Source organism: Neomonachus schauinslandi, chromosome 13 (assembly GCF_002201575.2).
Source record: "Neomonachus schauinslandi chromosome 13, ASM220157v2, whole genome shotgun sequence".
In the NCBI taxonomy this organism is placed as follows: domain Eukaryota; kingdom Metazoa; phylum Chordata; class Mammalia; order Carnivora; family Phocidae; genus Neomonachus; species Neomonachus schauinslandi.
The window spans coordinates 85,826,915-85,844,081 of NC_058415.1; the positions used below are offsets into that span (position 1 = coordinate 85,826,915).

General features: G+C 54.1%; 2 protein-coding genes across 4 annotated transcripts; one reads left to right on the forward strand and one right to left on the reverse strand.

Annotated features, from left to right (window-relative positions):
* The first annotated feature begins 9,237 nt into the window (after positions 1-9,237).
* CFAP157 (cilia and flagella associated protein 157) lies at positions 9,238-15,361 on the forward strand. Its single transcript, XM_021691424.1, has 9 exons — positions 9,238-9,410; positions 11,358-11,629; positions 12,341-12,494; positions 12,931-13,198; positions 13,601-13,731; positions 13,961-14,111; positions 14,467-14,633; positions 14,803-14,989; positions 15,290-15,361. The coding sequence occupies exons 1-9, from the start codon at positions 9,238-9,240 to the stop codon at positions 15,359-15,361; spliced, it is 1,575 nt and encodes a 524-aa protein (XP_021547099.1).
* On the reverse strand, positions 15,312-17,087 carry PTRH1 (peptidyl-tRNA hydrolase 1 homolog). Of its 3 annotated transcripts, none has more exons than XM_021691426.2 (5): positions 16,985-17,087; positions 16,413-16,632; positions 16,061-16,160; positions 15,837-15,882; positions 15,312-15,645 (listed from the first exon to the last, which is right to left on the reverse strand). In XM_021691426.2, the coding sequence occupies exons 1-5, from the start codon at positions 17,078-17,080 to the stop codon at positions 15,532-15,534; spliced, it is 576 nt and encodes a 191-aa protein (XP_021547101.1). In that variant the 5' UTR covers positions 17,081-17,087; the 3' UTR covers positions 15,312-15,531. The 3 variants fall into 3 exon arrangements, with proteins under 3 accessions (XP_021547101.1, XP_021547100.1, XP_044776515.1); XM_021691425.1 differs by having other exon boundaries at positions 15,312-15,738; XM_044920580.1 differs by lacking the exon at positions 15,837-15,882 and having other exon boundaries at positions 15,581-15,738.
* Between the last annotated feature and the right edge of the window lie 80 nt (positions 17,088-17,167).

Consider the following 17,167-nt stretch of genomic DNA (forward strand, 5'->3'; position numbering starts at 1 on the left):
AAAATAACCTTTTTTTTTATAAAGGTTATTTTAAAAAAAAAAATCAGAGTTCTACAAAATAAAAAAAGTGGAAATAAGACATAGAACAATAAAAATTGGATTTTCCAGGACAGCAAGCTACACCTCCCGGTTCCCCATGCATTACCTGTTATGAAGGAACACTGTCAGAGAGTAAGTACATGGGCACAGTGACCTCGTCCATAAGCCAAGCAACTTTCCTCATACCAGTTACAAAAGAGTATATTCTAGGATGAAACCAAGTCATTCCATCGCTAAAGGCAGGGAAGAAACCCAAACTATAGAGACAGCAATCAGAGTTCTACTCCTTAGAGTAAAAAGTAGCATCGGAGGTAATGTTGCCAAGAAGCTTGTGAAAAACCAGCCGCTGCTGACCTCCAGCATCCTTTGAACAAATGACAATTTGCCTGGTGGAAACAGTCATTTAGAGAGTGAAAAACGATTTGGAGGACCAGTTGTCAACACACATGCTTCCCTTTGCAATTGGATCAAACAGTGATGAGCAGGGGCACCTGGGTGGCTCAGTCCTTAAGCATCTGCCTCTGGCTCAGGTCATGATCCCAGGGTCCTGGGACTGAGCCCTGCGTCAGGCTCTCTGCTCGACGGGAAGCCTGCTTCTCCCTCTCCCACTCTCCCTGCTTGTGTTCCTGCTCTCACTGTCTCTCTCTGTCAAATAAATAAATAAAATCTTAAAAAAAAAAAAAACCCAGTGATGAGCAGAGTTTGAGTCCCCTCTTGGCAGGAGGGCTCCCTCTGCCAAGGCAGAGGGCTCGGAGAAGGCTTGTTCTCTTCATTAAAATCCCATGCTCAGACGACACCAAAAGCACAGGCAACAAAAGGAAAAATAGTTTAAACCACATCCAAATTTAAAATTTCTGTATGATTATCAAAGGACACAATCAATAGAGTGAAGAGGCAGCCCAGAGAATAGGTAAAAAAAATTTACAAATCATATATCTGATAAGGAGTCAATATCCAGAATATATAAAGAACTCCTGCAACTTAACAACAATCAAAAATGAGCAAAGGACCTGAATAGACGTTTCTCCAAAGGAAATATACAAATGGCCAATAAGTACCTAGAAGGATGCTCTACTTCACTAATTATGAGGGAAATGTAAATCAAAACTACGAGATACCGACTCATGCTTGTCAGAATGGCTACTATCAAAATAAACAACAAACAAACAGAAAACAAGTTCTGGCCATGGAGAAATTGGAACCCTCCTGCACTGTTAGTGGGAATTTGAAATGGTACAAGTGCTGTGGAAAACAGGCTGGAGATTCCTCAAAAAATTAAGAGTCAACATACTCTGATTCTGTCCCCAATTCCAGTGTGTGGGCGTTTTCCCCGCATCAAGCAATTCTCCAACACCATCTGGATGTCCCACAATTCAGCTCCCATCTGACACCGTCTACCCAGAGATCAGATCCCACAGGTTAAGAGCTCAGTCCCATAAGACTGCCCTGCCCCCGACGTCAGCCACCAATCACAGGTCCAGGGTGTTACTCTCCTGACCCACTGGCTGTAAATCAGTGGTTCCCACAACCCCCTCCTTGGGTTCAATTAATTTACTAGAGCTGCTTGCAGAACTCAGGAAACCAGTTTACTCACTGGATTACTGGTTTATTACGAAGGATATTAAAGGATATAAATCAACAGCCAGATGAAGAAATACATAGGGCAAGGTCCCAAACAAAAGAGCTTCTGTCACCAAGGAGTTTGGCACCTAGCACAGGGACCCATGGATGGCTTCTGGTTCGTCAGCCCAGAAGCTCTCTAAACCTAGTCTTTTTGTTTTTTTTTTTTTTTTTATGGAGCCTTTATTACATAGGCATGGTTGATTAAATCATTGGCCATTGGCGATTAATTCTTCCTCCAGCCCCTCCCCCCCATCCCTGGCAGTCAGGAGGTGGGACTGAAAGTTCCAACCCTCCAGTCACAAGGTTGGTTCCTCTGGAAACCAGGCCCCATCCTTAGGCGCTTTCCAAAAGTCACCTCATTAACATAAACTTAGGTGTGGTTGAAAGAAGTTTGTTATGCATATCGAGACACCTTTATCACACTTATCACTTAGGAAATTACAAGGGTTTTAGGAGCTCTGTGCCAAAAACAGAGATGAAGACCAAATATGTATCTCTTATTATGAATCACAGTATCACATGTATGACCTAGCAGTCCCACTTCTGTGCATATACCCAAAAGAGGTGAAAGCAGGGTCTCTAAGAGATACTTGTATAATGTTCATAGCAGCATTCTTCACAATAGCCAAATGCTGGAAGTAACCCAGGTGTCTGTTGACGGATGGATGGATAAACAAAATGTACCATAGACACACAATGGAATATTATTCGGCCATAAAAAGGACACGGGCTACAACATGAATGAACCTTAAGGACATTAGGCTACGTGAAATAAGCCCATCACACAATGACAAATACTGTATGATTCCACTTAGATGAGGTACATGGAGTAGTCAAATTCACAGAGACAGGAAGGAGAATGGTGATCACCAATGGCTCAGGAGAAGGGAGTGGGTCGTTAGTGTTTAATGGGTAGAGTTTCCATTTTGCAAGGCGAGAGAGTTCTGGAGATGGATGGTGGTGGTTGCACGACGATGGGAATGTACTAATACCACTGTACCCTTAAGATGGGGGTGCCTGGGCTCAGCCATTAAGCGTCTGCCTTCGGCTCAGATCATGATCCCAGGGTCCAGGGATCGAGCCCTGCATCGGGCTCCTTGCTCAGCCGGAAGCCTGATTCTCCCTCTCCCTCTGCCCGCCGCTCCCCCTGCTTGTGCTCTCTCTCTCTCTCTGACAAATAAATAAAATGTTTTTTTATTTTTTTTTAAAGATTTTATTTATTTATTTATTTATTTGAGAGAGAGAGAGAGAGAAACAGCATGAGAGGGCATAGGGTCAGAGGGAGAAGCAGGCTCCTCGCTGAGCAGGGAGCCCGACGTGGGACTCGATCCCGGGACTCCAGGATCATGACCTGAGCCGAAGGCAGTCGCTTAACCAACTGAGCCACCCAGGCGCCCCATCTTAACCATTTTTTAAAAAAACATTTTATTTATTGGGCGCCTGGGTGGCTCAGTCGGTTAAGCGACTGCCTTCGGCTCAGGTCATGATCCCGGAGTCCCGGGATCGAGTCCCACATTGGGCTCCCTGCTCAGCGAGGAGCCTGCTTCTCCCTCTGACCCTCCCCCCTCTCATGTGCTCTCTCTCTCTCTGTCTCTCTCTCTCAAATAAATAAATAAAATCTTTAAAAAAAATGGTTAAGATGGTAAATTTTATATGCATTTTACCACAATTTTAAATAAAGATAAATTTTTAAAAATCCACTACGGATTGAATGTTTGTGTCCCCCCCGCCCAAAACTCATATGCTGAAAACCTAATGCTCAAGGTTAATGGTATGAGGTGGGACCTTTGGAGGCTCTGCTTTCATGAATGGGATTAGTGCTCTTCAGAAGAGAGACCTCACAGAACTCCCAGCCCCTTCTAATTTGTGAGGACACAACAGTAAGTCTGCAACAGGAAGAGGGCCCTTGCCTGACTCTGCTGGCCCCGATCTCAGACTTCCAGCCTCCAGAACTGTGAGAAAGAAATTTCTGTTGTTATAGGCCACTCGGTCTGCCATTTTGTTATAGCGGCCCAAACGGGCTAAGATGCGCCCACGCTCAGAAGTGGTTTTCTGGTTGGTTGATGCTTTCTTTGTGAGCCAAGGGCCCCCGGGGCCAGTGTGGAAAGAGCCCAGCTCCGTGAATGCCCGGCTCCTCGCCTGTGCCCCCAGTTGGCAGTGCCTCCTGATCTCCATGCAGTGCTGGAAGGAAGAGAACTGGTGACCGCAGTCAAGTTCAAGCGCTGGTCCTGGAGGTTCTTCAGCATGCCAGAGGAGGCACTGAGACTGCATTTCCGCACGGAAATGTGAGGGACACAAGGCTGAAAACGTCTCTTCACAATGCTGAGTAAGCCACTTCTTTGGTAGCAAGGAGCCTGTTCAAATGGTTTATCATCAGGATCTGAGTGGCCCGTCACTCCAGAGCCAAGATACCATGCTTTTGTCAAGTCATATTTTAAAACTACACCAAATCGCAGAACGAAACTTGAAGAAATTCTTTGCGGAGCTGAAAGCAAAGATTGGGGTCGATTGTGAAAGTGGCCACCATGCTCTGCATCTCCTTGCCTTTCCTCTGGGCTGCCTGTGACCTGCTTTGACTGCTGGAATGTGGCCGGAATGGGCTTGGACTCACCCAAGCCTAGACCTCAGCAGGTGTCACCACTCCTATTCTTAGACCCTCATGACTCTCCGACTGCCATATTAGCAAGCCGGACCAGTCTGCTTGGTGACAGGAGGCAGTCCCTCCCTTGCCCCTGCAAACAGCTAGCCACACCAGGCACACGGGTGACCAGCTCGTTGAGAGGCATAGGATGGGCCCGGCCAGGATCAGGCAGGCCCGGCCTATCCAGAAGAACCCAGGGAACCAGGAGCTCAACAAATGGTTCTTGGCTTAAGCCAGTCCTCTTAATTTCTGTCTACCAAGATCTCCATTGGTTTTGACGATGCTCTTAGACATGGAGTTTTCAAAGCTCTGATCCAAATGAAGCCAGCTCCCTCAGGCAGAACTGTGGAGCTCTTTGTCCGTACAGCCTGTCTCTCCCCAGAGCAGAACCCATGAACCACTGCCCCCAAGCTGGGAGCCAGACCTACTTTTCCTGGAGTGACAGTGCTCTACCAGTGAGCACTACGGGGTGGCAGGCCCTGGTCTCCTGAGCTTGCCCCCCTGGTGTGGAACCCCCACCCTATGAGCTACCCGAGGTGGGGGCCGTCAAGGGCCAAGTATTCTCAGCCCGACGCCTTTCACCGAGCTTCCACCTTGCCGGTGGGCCTGTGTGGGAAGTCTCTCTGCTGTACCTGATTGGAACAGAGATTCTGCAACGTAGGACTGGAGGGGGAGGATGAGGAAGGCCAGCAGCCTACCCCTCCCCGGATGGAGCTGTGGCCCCAGACTAGGAGCTGGAGGGTAAGGGAGCCCCCTTCATCTTGGCCACACCTGCTCAGAACAGTGCACCCCAGCTTAAACGTCTGTAACACAGAACGGGGGATGGGGAGCGGACATGTTTTCTTCTGACACCAAATGGCACTTTTCTATACCATCTCTTCAAGTCTCCAACACCAACTGGGTGTGCAGTGGTTCATTTCTAACACTACTCAGTGCAGACCCCACAGGTCAAGGGCTCAGTCCCACAAAACTGCCCGCACTTCAGATGCCAGCCATCAATGCGGTATCGGGGCTACCCATACTTCTGCCCAGCTGAGTACAAATTCAAGAGTTCCCAAGACCCCTCCTCAGGTTTGATAATTCATAGAACAACTTACAGATTCAGAAAAGCACCCTACTTACTGTTTTATTATAAAGGATACAACTCAGGAACAGCCAAATTTAAGAGATGCACAGGGCAAGGGGTGGGGCTGGCCCAGAACTTCGCTGCCTCCTCCAGGCATACCACCCTCCCAAGCACCTTCATAGGTTCACCAACCCAGAAGCTCCCCAAACCCTGTGGTTTAGGAGTTTTTATGGAGATTCCATTACATAGGCAGAGTTGATTCAATCCTTGACCGCTGGCGATTGAACTCAATATCCAGACCCTCTTTCCTCCCGGGGGTGGGGGGGGGGGGGGGGGGGGGGGGGGGGGCGGCGCAGGGGTGGGGTCTGCAGAAAGTTCTAACCGTCTAATTACGCGCTTGGTCTTTCTGGTGACTAGCCCCATCCTGAAGCTGTCTCCCACCCACAGTACCCTCATTAGCATAAACTCAGGCACTGCGTAAGAGGCTTGTTATGAATAACAAAAGATACTCCTTTCATTTAGGATGTTCTGAGGGTTTTAGGTCCTCTGCCAAAAACCAGGGGCAAAGAGCAAATATATATTTTTTATTAAGCCTCAGTATATAAGGGGGTGGGTCATTGCTCAAATACCACACTCATTCTTGCAGGGATTTAGTAGATTTTCCTGAATGAATGTTTCTCCATTTACTCTATGCTTTTAAAACAATTAACAGACGCTTTAAATGATTCTTTAAAAAATATAGTAATCGTGGTGCGCCTGGGTGGCTCAGTTGGTTAAGCGTCTGCCTTCAGCTCGGGTCATGATCCCAGGGTGCTGGGATCGAGCCCCCAACTGGGGCTCCCTGCTCAGCAGGGAGTCTGCTTCTCCCTCTCCCGCTGCCCCTTTCCCCTCCCCCCTCCCCCCTCCCCTCTGCTGCTGCTCTCTCTCTCTCAAATAAATAAATAAAATCTTAAAATAATAGTAACAATAATCTTGGGGCACCTGGGTAGCTCAGTTGATTGAGCGTCTGCCTTTGGCTCGTTTCCTGATCTCGGGGTCCTGGGATTGAGCCCCGAGTTGAGTCGGGCTCCCTGCTTCTCCCTCTCCCTCTGCTCCTCCCCCCTGTTCATGCACTCGTGCGCTCGCTCTCTCTCTCAATAAATAATCTTTAAAATAAAATAAAACAATAAAAAAATTTTAAAAATAATCTTCATGAATTAAATTGTTTTGCTAGGAGAAGGTCCATCGAGTTCCTTACTAGACCATTCCAGAATTCCCTCCCCATGCAGTCTTCGTCAGCAGAAGTTTACTGTGTGCCACCTTTCATCCTAGGCTCTGGGGATGCAGCCACAAACAAGACAGGTCGGGTCCTCATGTGCTCACACTAGTGAGGGGGGTAGTATTATATCTCACACCCAGAATGAACAGATCGCTGTCATGCCGTGAGCCCCAGAGAGGTGGGCAAGGCTTCAGGCATGTTGAATGCCGCCTAGCCTCCCTCTCTCCCTGGGGCCTAGGCTTCCTGCCTTCCCGAGTCTCCCAGAGGTGGCAGTGCCCCAGCCCCGCGGCCTCTGCCCAGGCCACTGCTGCAGTCTGCGCGCTATCACAACTCCCAGCTGCTGGACTTCGTGGTCCGGCAGCTCCAGGCTCAGCACTACCCACCCCCAAAGCAGGACACAGAAGGCAGTTCACGAAACAGCCATGAAAAGGTGTTCCCGGGGTAGGTGATGGCCTGTGGCCCCAGAATAGGGGAGCTCTGGAGAGGATCTTCAAGCAAACCTCGGAAAGGGACATCCTCTGACCTGCAGCTCTCTCCGTCCCCACCCCAGCACCTGGAAGTCCAGCGGGTCACTCTTGCCACGGGACTGCAGCTGCATTTATAAGCCTGGCCATGCCCGCCAGGTGCTAACAAAGGAGGACGTACAGGCCCCAGAGCTGACCCTTTCTGTGGGCTCCAGGCACACTGAGGGGCTGCTGGCCATGCTCTCCCATGAGGCTGGGGATTCAGAGCTCCCCCCTGAGATGGGCCTCAGGTAAAGGAGGGAGAAGGGCAGCTTCTCCCCTTCACCACCACGGTGAAGAAGGGCATCCTTCTTCCCCATCCTGAAGCTGTCTCCCACCCACAGTACCCTCATTAGCATAAACTCAGGCACTGAGTAAGAGGCTTGTTATGAATGACCCTTCACCGTGGTGATCCTTTGCCTGGGCTGGGCTCCTGCCCCCACAGGGGGTTGGGGAGGGAGCAGCGTCCAGCGGGAGTAGGGGGCATTGCCTTGGGCTGGGGGGGCAGCCCTGTGCTGGCCCTGACTCTCAGGCACTAGGCCAGGCATCTCTCTCTCTCTGGAGCCTTATTGTCACCCTGTCTGCAGTTCGGGCAGGCGGCGCTCCCTGCACGGTCGTGTCTGTGCAAAGGCTGATGCCTGTGTGCAATTGTGAGGGCCTCTCCCCTCTGCCAGTCGTTTCCGCCCTCCCAGAGCTGCCTCGGGCTGCAGGGAACAGATACCCTAGGCCAAACAGACCGCCACAGCCTGGGGGTATTAGGATGCTGGAAATCCCAGAGGCTGCCTAAGGCGGAACAGGCTGGGGCCTCACCTCCCTGCTCTGCTAATGGCAACATTGGCTGCCACCTACTAAGCACTTCCTGCACCCCTGGACCGTATCCCTGCACTGTGCACTTTACGTATGAGGTCACACTCAGTCCACAGCATGGTCTCCCCATTTTACAGCTCAGAGAGGTCAGGCTGCTGGCCCGAGGTCACACTGGATAGGAGAGACTGGCTAAACTTGAGCCCACTCTTAACCAACCACTGCTTTAACCTGCCTCCCTGCCACGAGTAAACACCCACGGGCCTGTGTTTCGGGCCCCTCCCTGTCCCCCTGCATCCATCGCAAGGATCCCACTGTTAACAACCCCAAATGCTGAAGTAATACTGAGCTTCCCCTTGTCCGGCTATCAGACTTTCAGGGTAGAGCTGCAGCCATCTCTTGCTACGTGCTGAGCCCTAGACTACGGGGATGAAAGGCACCCGGCCACGGTCCCAGGGAGTGCCTGGGCTCTTATAAGTACTGGGTGGACAGCAGATGTACAGGCACAGCTGGCTGGAGATGAGGGACGGGAGATGGAGCCTGGTGGGGCCGGTGCCTAGGTGGGGTTCACAGCTGCAAGCCAGGGCATCTGCCAGCTGGACACCTACCACCTATCATCCCCTCCGGCCCCCCAGGATGCTGCCATCCCAGGCCAAAGCCTACAGTGGGCCTTTGTTTGCCTGGGTCAGCACAGGGCAGATGGACCACTTCCACCAAGCCTTGTGGAAAACGGACCCCGTCTCTGTGGACAGGGACGTCCTGGGACTCCAGCTTAGGAGCCTTTGATATAGAGCATCTCTTAGCACACTGCCTCCCCACCATGCTTTGAGTGAAGTGAGAAAATGATTTGCTACGTAGCTATATCACCAAAGAATTAACAAGCTGGTCTCAGAGGGCTCAGGGCAGAGGCTCACTGGCCTGGGGACTGGCTTCTTCTGGTTCTGGGGGGCTCTGGGAAAGTACCCCTTCTCTGATTGGCAGGGTGGTGGTTTCTAAGGCTCACCCATTGTAACATTTCCACCTGGGGGACGGCGAGGTCTCCCCAGAGCCCAAAAAAGTGCCCCAAGAACCTGGCATCCCGATCTTTGAGATGTCATGGCCTGGGACACCCCGGCCTAGGGTGTCTGTGGTGCTTGGCCTTGGAGGGGAAGGCCGGTTGCTAGTGCCCAGCCTGGCCAGGAAGAGGGCAGGATCCCTTTAAGCTCTGCCTCACTCCCTCAGTTTGTTGCTATGTATGGGACCAACTTCCTTAGCAACCACCTGGCTTCTTAAAGGGGCCCTGGAGCAGTGGTTGCCACCAGCCATGGCTCCCAAAAAGAAGGCAACCCAGGGGGCCAAGGAGCCCGAGGTCAAGAAGAAGAAAGGTGGCAAGAAGGATGCCAGCACGGCCAACAAGCCCATGGAAATGACTTTAGGCGAGGAGATCCGAGAATTCTACCACATCCAGATCCGAGACCTGGAGGACAGGCTGGCCCGGTGGGTGGAGGGTCAGGGAGGCTGGTGCTGCTGGGTCAGAAGCCCTGCTCATAGCTGACCAAGGGGCAGGCTCACTCAGGGGGTCCTAGGCCTGTGTTTGGCTTCTCAGGGGATGTCTAGACCCCACCCCCAGCCTGTTTTCTCCTAAGTAACATTGAGAGGCTTCACAATTTGACCCCACCCTATCCAGGCTCCCAGAGTCCTGGGGTCCTAACCTAAGTGGCAACCCTACCCCAGGCAAATACCACTCCCCCTGCCTCACTCCTGCCCCGTGGGATTATGTGCTTTATAAAAGGACAGAGTTCAGTCAGTGGGATGAATTGAAAATGGCAGCCCCCTGGCAGGTGGGTGGATCCTGTGTCCTTTCTTCCACCACCCCTCCAACTCCCATGGTGCCTGTGCTGATTCCCTGTGCTACGTGCCCCACTGACTTACCCACCTGCCAAGCCCAGGTGTTTTTCCACGCTGGGCCCGTCTCCCCAAATGTGAAGGAGGAGGGTTGTCTCCCCGTGACTGTGTGGATAGATGGTAGTGTGTGTGGGAGGGGTCTCTAACTTCTGAGACAAGCACACTTGCCCATTTTTCTTATTTTAAAGCTAGTTTCCTCCCAGATATGATGCACCAGCCTAGTCTCATGGTGACCCTTAAAAGACAACCCCCTTTAGTGACCATTAGGCAGCAGTTCTTCCCCAGATGATGTTACAGATACTCACAGCCAATGTTGAGTCCTTCACATGCGCCAGGTGGGTCCTGTGCTGGCGCTCACTGCATCCTTGAAACAGTCCCATGAGAGGTCCTGACATCATCCCCATTGTACAGATGGAGAGACTGAGACTCAGGGAGGGAAGTCACTCCCAGGAGAAGGTGCCAGGATGGGAGCCCTGGCCCTTCTGACCTTCCTACACCAAGCTGCTTCCTCACTCCACAAAGCAGGTCATTCAGCTCTGTACCACCCAATGCACTGTATACAGTAGCCCTTCAAAAGATGTTGGTTGAGTAAATAATGAAGTAAAACATCTTTCCAAAGAACTTCTACAAATTATTCCACTAGAAACCAGTAAATCAATTATATGATACTCTTAAAAATTCGCAAGTTCCCCTCAAGCTGAGACACCAGATGGAATGTATTTGGGGATAATGCATTTGGGAGACAGTTATTAGGTGCTTACTGTTTGCCGAGCCCCTCTGTCAGGCCCCAGTACAGAGGTGGAGGAGGTCAGGGGTCTGTCAAGTGAAGACAGAGATGACATCAGGTCTTGACTGCCCGTTGGAACAAGGGCCCACTTACAGGAGGGCACCAAAAAGAGCGTCACAAATGTGGCTTAGGTCCAAGAAGGCTCCACTGAGGAGGCTCACCAGGATTCACTCAGTGAACCAGGGTAAGGAAGACAGCAGGTTCAAAGGTTTGGGATTGCAAAGCATGGACGTGTTGGGGGTGTTGGGGGGTGCAGAGCTGGCCGACTGCAGCAGTAAACACTGTGGTTAAGAGCCTCGAATTTGGGGTCAGACGGACTGACTGGGGTTCAAAATCTGATTTCGCCACTTACTAACTAGGAGTTTCTTCATCCCTCTGAGCCTACATTTCCTCATCTGTAAAATGGGTGTAATTATCACAGTACTCACTCACGCATGGATTCAACATACACACACCGTGCACCTAGTATATACCAGACACCATCCTAGGTGTTGGGGACATAGCTGTGAATATACCGAAGGCGCTGGTCTGATGGAGCTTACATTCTGGTGAGGTAATGGATGTAAAGCACCGAGCACAGCTGTTGGTTGTGGTCGTTAGTGCAGATCAGGGCGCACAGTGGGACATGAGGCTGGATTCCCATGTGAGGAACCCCGAATGCCCCTCCGTGGGAGGGTCCAGGGGAACGGGCCTAGCTGCGTGGAGACCTGGTTTGCCCACTCCCCTGGACCTCTGCCCCACCCCCACCCCAGGTACCAGCGGAAGTGGGATGAGCTGGCCGTTCAGGAGAAGCTGTTCCGCCAGGAGTTTGAGCAGCTGGCCAACAATAAGAAGGAGATCGTGGCCTTCCTCAAGCGCACGCTCAACCAGCGCGTGGATGAGATCACGGACCTCAATGAGCAGCTCCAAAGCCTGCAGCTAGCCAAGGAGATGGAGAAGGACGCCTTTGAGGCACAGCTAGCCCAGGTGCGCCACGAGTTCCAGGAGACCAAAGACCAGCTCACCACAGAGAACATCATCCTTGGTGAGGGGGGCGGGGACTGGCAGGTGCATCTGGGGGCACACACACGGGAGAGGGAACCCTATGCTCTTGCTCTTGGGGCTCTAATCCCAGCTCTGCCATTGACTTTCTGGCCTTGGGCAAGCACTTCTCTTTGACCTTCAGTTTTCTCATCTGGGAAATGGGTATAATACGCCTACCTTGGGTAACAGCAGCTATGTGCTGCTTCTTCCCACACATTATCTTCTCTAATTGTCCCAGTCATCGCCCAAGGCAGGAAATACTATCACCCGGTTTGTAGGTAAGGAAGCACCTCAAGAAGATGAAGTGTCTTGCCCACGGTCACCTAGCTGGCAAGCATTGTTTTGAGGATTAAGGACAGCATTAGTGCCTGGCCCAGAGAAGGTGTTCGTGTTCAGTGGCTGTTGTCACTGTCACTTTCCAGAAAACAGAAGTCAAGGAAGGTTTTCCCGAGGAGGTAGAAACTGAATGAGGCTTCGTAAGATTAGTGGCGGGGGGGGCGTGTTCCAGATGAAGGCCGTGAACGTGGGTAGCACTGGGCATGGCATGTTGTAGGGACAAGGGTCTGGCCCCACTGGATTGGGAAGCATAGGGAGGGCAAGAGGACGTGGAGGAAGCGGGGAGGGAGGGGCATGTTCAAGGCCATCGCTGCCCTGCCGGGGTCCTGCCCTCCTGAGGTGGCCCCTCACCAGGCTGTGCCCTGCGGTGGGGCAGGGGGGAAGCTGGCAGCTCTGGAAGAGTTCCGGCTGCAGAAAGAGGAGCTCACAGAGAAGTTCGTGTCGCTGGAGGACCAGCTACGGAAGCAGGAGAGTGAATACAAGGATTACGTGTACAACCTAGAGAAGAAGTCCGTGCTGGACAAGGACAGGTGGGCAGTTTGGGTGCTGGGGTGAAGCACAGTTCAGTCCTCAAGTCTCCAACAGCCTCCGCTTCTAACTGCGGGGACTGCATTAGCTCACGGACTCCCCAGCCTGGCTGGTGATTTGTAGAGGGTAGGAGAAAATAGATAAGCTCCCAGCTCTAGCCCTTACACCGGCATTACTAAATCCTTGGGACTTCCTTTTGCCACTTTTTGTGACTTAAAAATTATATTTACTTAATAGGTAACAATAATACATACTGATATGGTTCAAAATGCCAGAGGTACAAAGGGTCTGCCGTGAAAAGCCTCTTGCCTGAATCCCCGCTCCTCCTGGGAAATAGAGCATAGTGGTGGCCCTCAGCCTTCTGGGGAACCCCACATGGGAGGGCAGTGCATGTGCCCACTTGCCTGATGCCCCCTCCTTCCCACCCATACTGACTAGACTGAGGAAGGAGATCATCCAGCGTGTGAACTTGGTGGCCACCGAGTTCCGTAAAGTGGCCACTAACCAGATGTGGGACACGACAAAGCGCGCCATCATGGAGAACAATACGGTCACCCTGCAGCTGTCGAAGATATCCCAGCAAGGCATGCAGCTGCTGCAGGAGAATGAGCAGCTCAAGGACACCCAGGACAAGCTATGCAAACAGCTGGATCTGTTGGAGAACACCCAGAAGGTCATGGCCAGGCATAGCAGAGGCCACCATAAGGTGTGCCCGCCAAGCCCTCGTCACGGGGCATTTGGCACATAGAGCAGGAGGGAACCCTAGGGGTGCCGCTTCAGGGCAAACACAGCCTGGCAGGGTTGGATCCCAGGCTGGAGCCAAGTCATGAGGGAGGCAGCAGTGAGGGGACACAGCCCTTTGTGGGGGCTCCTGGGTGCTGGGTGCACCTCTGGTTTTATTTGATCTAAAGCCCCTTATAACTAACTGAAGCGGAACCCACCCCTGGGCAACCGGGGGCTCTGACCAGACACGGTGCTGGGCCCCCAGGACCTTGGCTGGCTTCTCTGTACAAAGGGGTGAGCTCTGGTTGAGTCCGGAGCTGGGGGAGCAGGGCTGGCTGAGCGCCCACGGTGGGCCCAGGGCATGGCCACCTGCCCGCACCCGCAGGTCATCCTCATGCTGACCGAGAAGTGCCGCGAGCAGCAGCAGGGCAGGGCGGAGGCCGAGCGGCTGTGCCTCCGGCTGAGCCAACTGGAGCAGAGCCTCGGGCAGCTACAGCACGACCACCAGGCACTGAGGTGGGGCCCACAAAGGGGCGAGCAGTGGCGGCAAGTGGGGGGGAGGGGGGTTGAGGCCCTCTCTTTTGGGCCACATGACATGACATAGGCCAGTGGCTTCCCCTTTCTCTAGGGGTCTTGAGGCTTTGCCAAACAGGCTAAAGCCCGGGGCTGGATGAGGGCCCCTGTGGGCTAGAGATCAACCGCCTAGCACAGGGAGGGGGCTGACTCATCCCGGTCCTGGGTCCAGGAGTCAGAGAGACCAGCTGAACCTGCAGCTGGAGAGGCAGCAGGCTAAGGCACAAAGGCTACAGCGGGAGCTGACCGAAGAGCAGAAGGTTCGGGCAAGTCTGGAGACAGCCCTGGCCCAAGCCACCTCCTTCCTACAGGACATTCTACAGGTGACAGGAAGTGGGTAAAAGTCAGGGGCGGGGGGAGTGGGCCAATGTCAGACACTGCTTGGAGACACCGGGAGGGGCTGGGCCAGGGCCAGAGGCCCCACCTTTCCTCTGAGAGACTCCCGGCAAGTCTGTCCTTTCCTGATCCAGCAAAGATCCCTTGAAGGTCTCAAAATTGCTGGAGTCCCTCTCTGAGGCCCTGAAAGACCTCATGCCTCAGGCTTCCCAGTTGCAGAATGGGTATCCCATCACAGCCAGGGTACACTTGGAGAAAACGGGCACTGGGATTGGAGTTTCCCAGAGGTGGGTGTTGGGGCCACTCTGGGCCTGATCCCCATGGGCCCACCCCCACCGGCAGATGCAATCCGATGAGGAGGGCGGCAACTTTGATGTAGTGTTCCAGCTACAGCTCAAGGAGATGCTGCAGCAGCTGCTGACCATGCTCAGCTCAGCCCTGGTCCTTAGCCCCCAGCTGGCTGTGTGTCCCCGTCGGAAGAGCCAGCCCCATGGCCCACCCAAGGAGAGGTAAGTGAGTGACCCTGTATGACTTCAGAGGAGGCAGCTGTGGGAACTTGTCCAAGGGCTCTTCTCGGCTGACCCTAGGCCACCAGAAACCTGGCTCCCCAAAGCCTCTCTGACCCTCAGCCTCCTTAACTATGAAATGGAGGTGGTGATGCCAGCGCCCTCTCCACAGCCAGCCCAGCACCCAGCCCCCCAGGATGGGGTCTCTGCCCCAGCAGCTATCCAGCATCACACCCTACCAGCCGGGGGACCTGGGCCTGGTGCCTCGACGGGCCCACATCCCACCCAACCCTGAGGACCTCAGGCTGCTCTCACACACCACCCGTGTGGGAACCTTCCAAGTGCACAGCTGCCCTGAGGTGAGAGTGCCAGGGGTCCCAGGGACGGCAAGACAGCAGCCAACCCAGAGTACAGATCCCGCTCTGCCACACTGCAGCTCTAAGGCCTGGGGGCTGTGCCTAGCTCGCTAAGCCTGCATTTCTCCATCTGTAAAATGGGCCAAAGAAAAGTGTGGCAAGGCCTCAGTGGGCTAAGGCATGTCCACACATCGCCTGGGAAGGGGGCATGCTGGACCCTGTTGGCCCCTCCTCCGCTGGCAGGGGAAAGGAGGGAATCCCCTGAGGAGGCCTCAGCTTCAAGGCGCATCTTTAATCTTACAGATCCACACCTCTGGTTCTCTAAAAAGGTTCAAAAAGTTTAGTCTTCCTGAAGTTTCTCTACTTTCCAAGTAAGACACAGAGAGAAGACCAATCCCCATTCCAGAAGTGGACCACCATGGCAACAGTCCCCTCTTTAATTCACAGGCAGCCTGGGGCAGCCCAGAGAAGAGTTCTATAAAAAGTAGATACCACAAGTTGTCATGACACCTCTGTGGATGTGGCTGGGTGCGTGGGCATGGTGGTCAGGCAGACACGTGTCCACTGATGGCAAGGCCCGACGGGGGGCGCTGGCTTCGCTCACGGATGTGGTCGAGGAGCAGGTCGGTAGCTCGCTCCAGCAATGGAGGCAGCAGCTCCTGTTCAGCGGCGGAGAAACAGCCTAGCACGTGGGCCTGCACCGTGTCAGGGTGTGTCGGGCGCCCGATGCCCACCCGCAGCCTCGGCATTGCCTGTGGGGGTCAGAGGGGCCCAGAGAGCTTTGATAAGGAGTGTCGGGGGCCCCTTGTTGGCCCACCAGACCCAGCGCAGGACACAGGGGCAGACTCACATTGGAGTTGAGACAGGTAATGCAGGAACGGACTCCGTTGTGGCCCCTTCAAAGGGATATGGAAGGGGCAATTAGCGCTTCCCTGGATCAGCACCCCTCACCCCTCCCAGCCCCCGCCAGGGTCAGAGCACCCTTATTCCCTGCCGAGACTGGGATGGGCACTGGTATCCTACTCCAACTGGGAGGCTCCTCCCTAGCCCCCCCTGACCTGCTTAGGACCTCACCTGGAGCTTCCCCCAAGCTTCAGAGCCAGTTTCCCCAGGGGCTTGTCCAGTTCATCGTGCACCAGGTAGACCTCCTCAGCAGTCAGCCCAAAGAGCTCCGCTGGGCACAGACAACAGTGGCCCTGGTTACTGCCCATCAGCCCAGGGGGGTGGTCCCGATTCACAGCTCTCATGAGGAGGGACCGCAATTAACCCCATTTCACTTGTAAAGAAGCTGAGATTCCTACAAGTACCCTATGCAGCAATTGGAGCTCAACAGGCACCTGGAGGTGAACAGATCTGCCGCCGCCCAGAACCCCGTCTCTGGCCCCGGCGCCCTCCCGGCCGGCCTCCTCGGGTGCCCTCAACTCACCCGCCCGGGCCACGCTGCGCCCGTTGGCGTTCATGAGGCGCCGCGGCCGAAGCAGGACCAGCTGGGCATCCCCGAGCGCGGCCAGGGCGAGGTCGGCGGCGCAGCGCCGGTCGCGCGCCCAGCCGTCCGCCACACCGAGCCGCTGCGCCAGCTGCCCCAGCACCGCCAAGCCCACGCTGTGCCGCGTGCCGGGCAGTCCAGGGTTCCCCAGGCCGGCCACCTGCGGGCGGCACCAGGGAAACTGAGGCCCGACATTTCTCGCCACCCTCCACCTCAGAGCGCCCCCTAGGACCCAAGCCAGAGAAAGGAAAATGGAGGGCAGGGTAGAGTGGGGAAGGGGCGCGAAGAAGGGGGCCCAGAAACCCCGGAGACTCCAGAAGGCTGAGGGCCCCGCGAACTGAGCGGTCCGAGCAGAGTTCACAGAAGTTTAGGGTCCGTCAGAATATTGGACCCATTTTCTAGATAAGAAAACCGAGACAAGGAATTTGGGGAATGTTGTCCGGAGACAATGGCAGAAGAGGAGCTAGTTAGGGCCCAGGAGCCCCTAGGCCGCCGACCCCCACTCTACTCACCAGCCACCGCTTCCCCGGCGGCCGGGGTTCCAAAACGCCCAGGCTCATTGTCCGACTCAGCCACAGCGTCGCTCTCAGGCGGCCGAGCGGCGGCATGCTACTTCAATTCACGTTCTCGGCCCCGCCCCCTGACGTTATCAGCCCTCGACCAATCGCGGTGGCCAACTGTCCCCAGTGTCCAAT

What these genes read in the sequence shown, in the direction of transcription:
- CFAP157 (XM_021691424.1), top strand. Translation starts at nt 9,238, where the DNA reads ATGGCTCCCAAAAAGAAGGCAACCCAGGGGGCCAAGGAGCCCGAGGTC. An exon ending in CTGGAGGACAGGCTGGCCCG is followed by an intron (nt 9,411 to 11,357) that starts GTGGGTGGAGGG and finishes CCCCCACCCCAG; the next exon opens with GTACCAGCGGAAGTGGGATG. An exon ending in CACAGAGAACATCATCCTTG is followed by an intron (nt 11,630 to 12,340) that starts GTGAGGGGGGCG and finishes GCGGTGGGGCAG; the next exon opens with GGGGGAAGCTGGCAGCTCTG.
- PTRH1 (XM_021691425.1), bottom strand. Translation starts at nt 17,080, where the DNA reads ATGCCGCCGCTCGGCCGCCTGAGAGCGACGCTGTGGCTGAGTCGGACA. An exon ending in CGCCGGGGAAGCGGTGGCTG is followed by an intron (nt 16,633 to 16,984) that starts GTGAGTAGAGTG and finishes TGCCGCCCGCAG; the next exon opens with GTGGCCGGCCTGGGGAACCC. An exon ending in AAGCTTGGGGGAAGCTCCAG is followed by an intron (nt 15,883 to 16,060) that starts GTGAGGTCCTAA and finishes ATCCCTTTGAAG; the next exon opens with GGGCCACAACGGAGTCCGTT.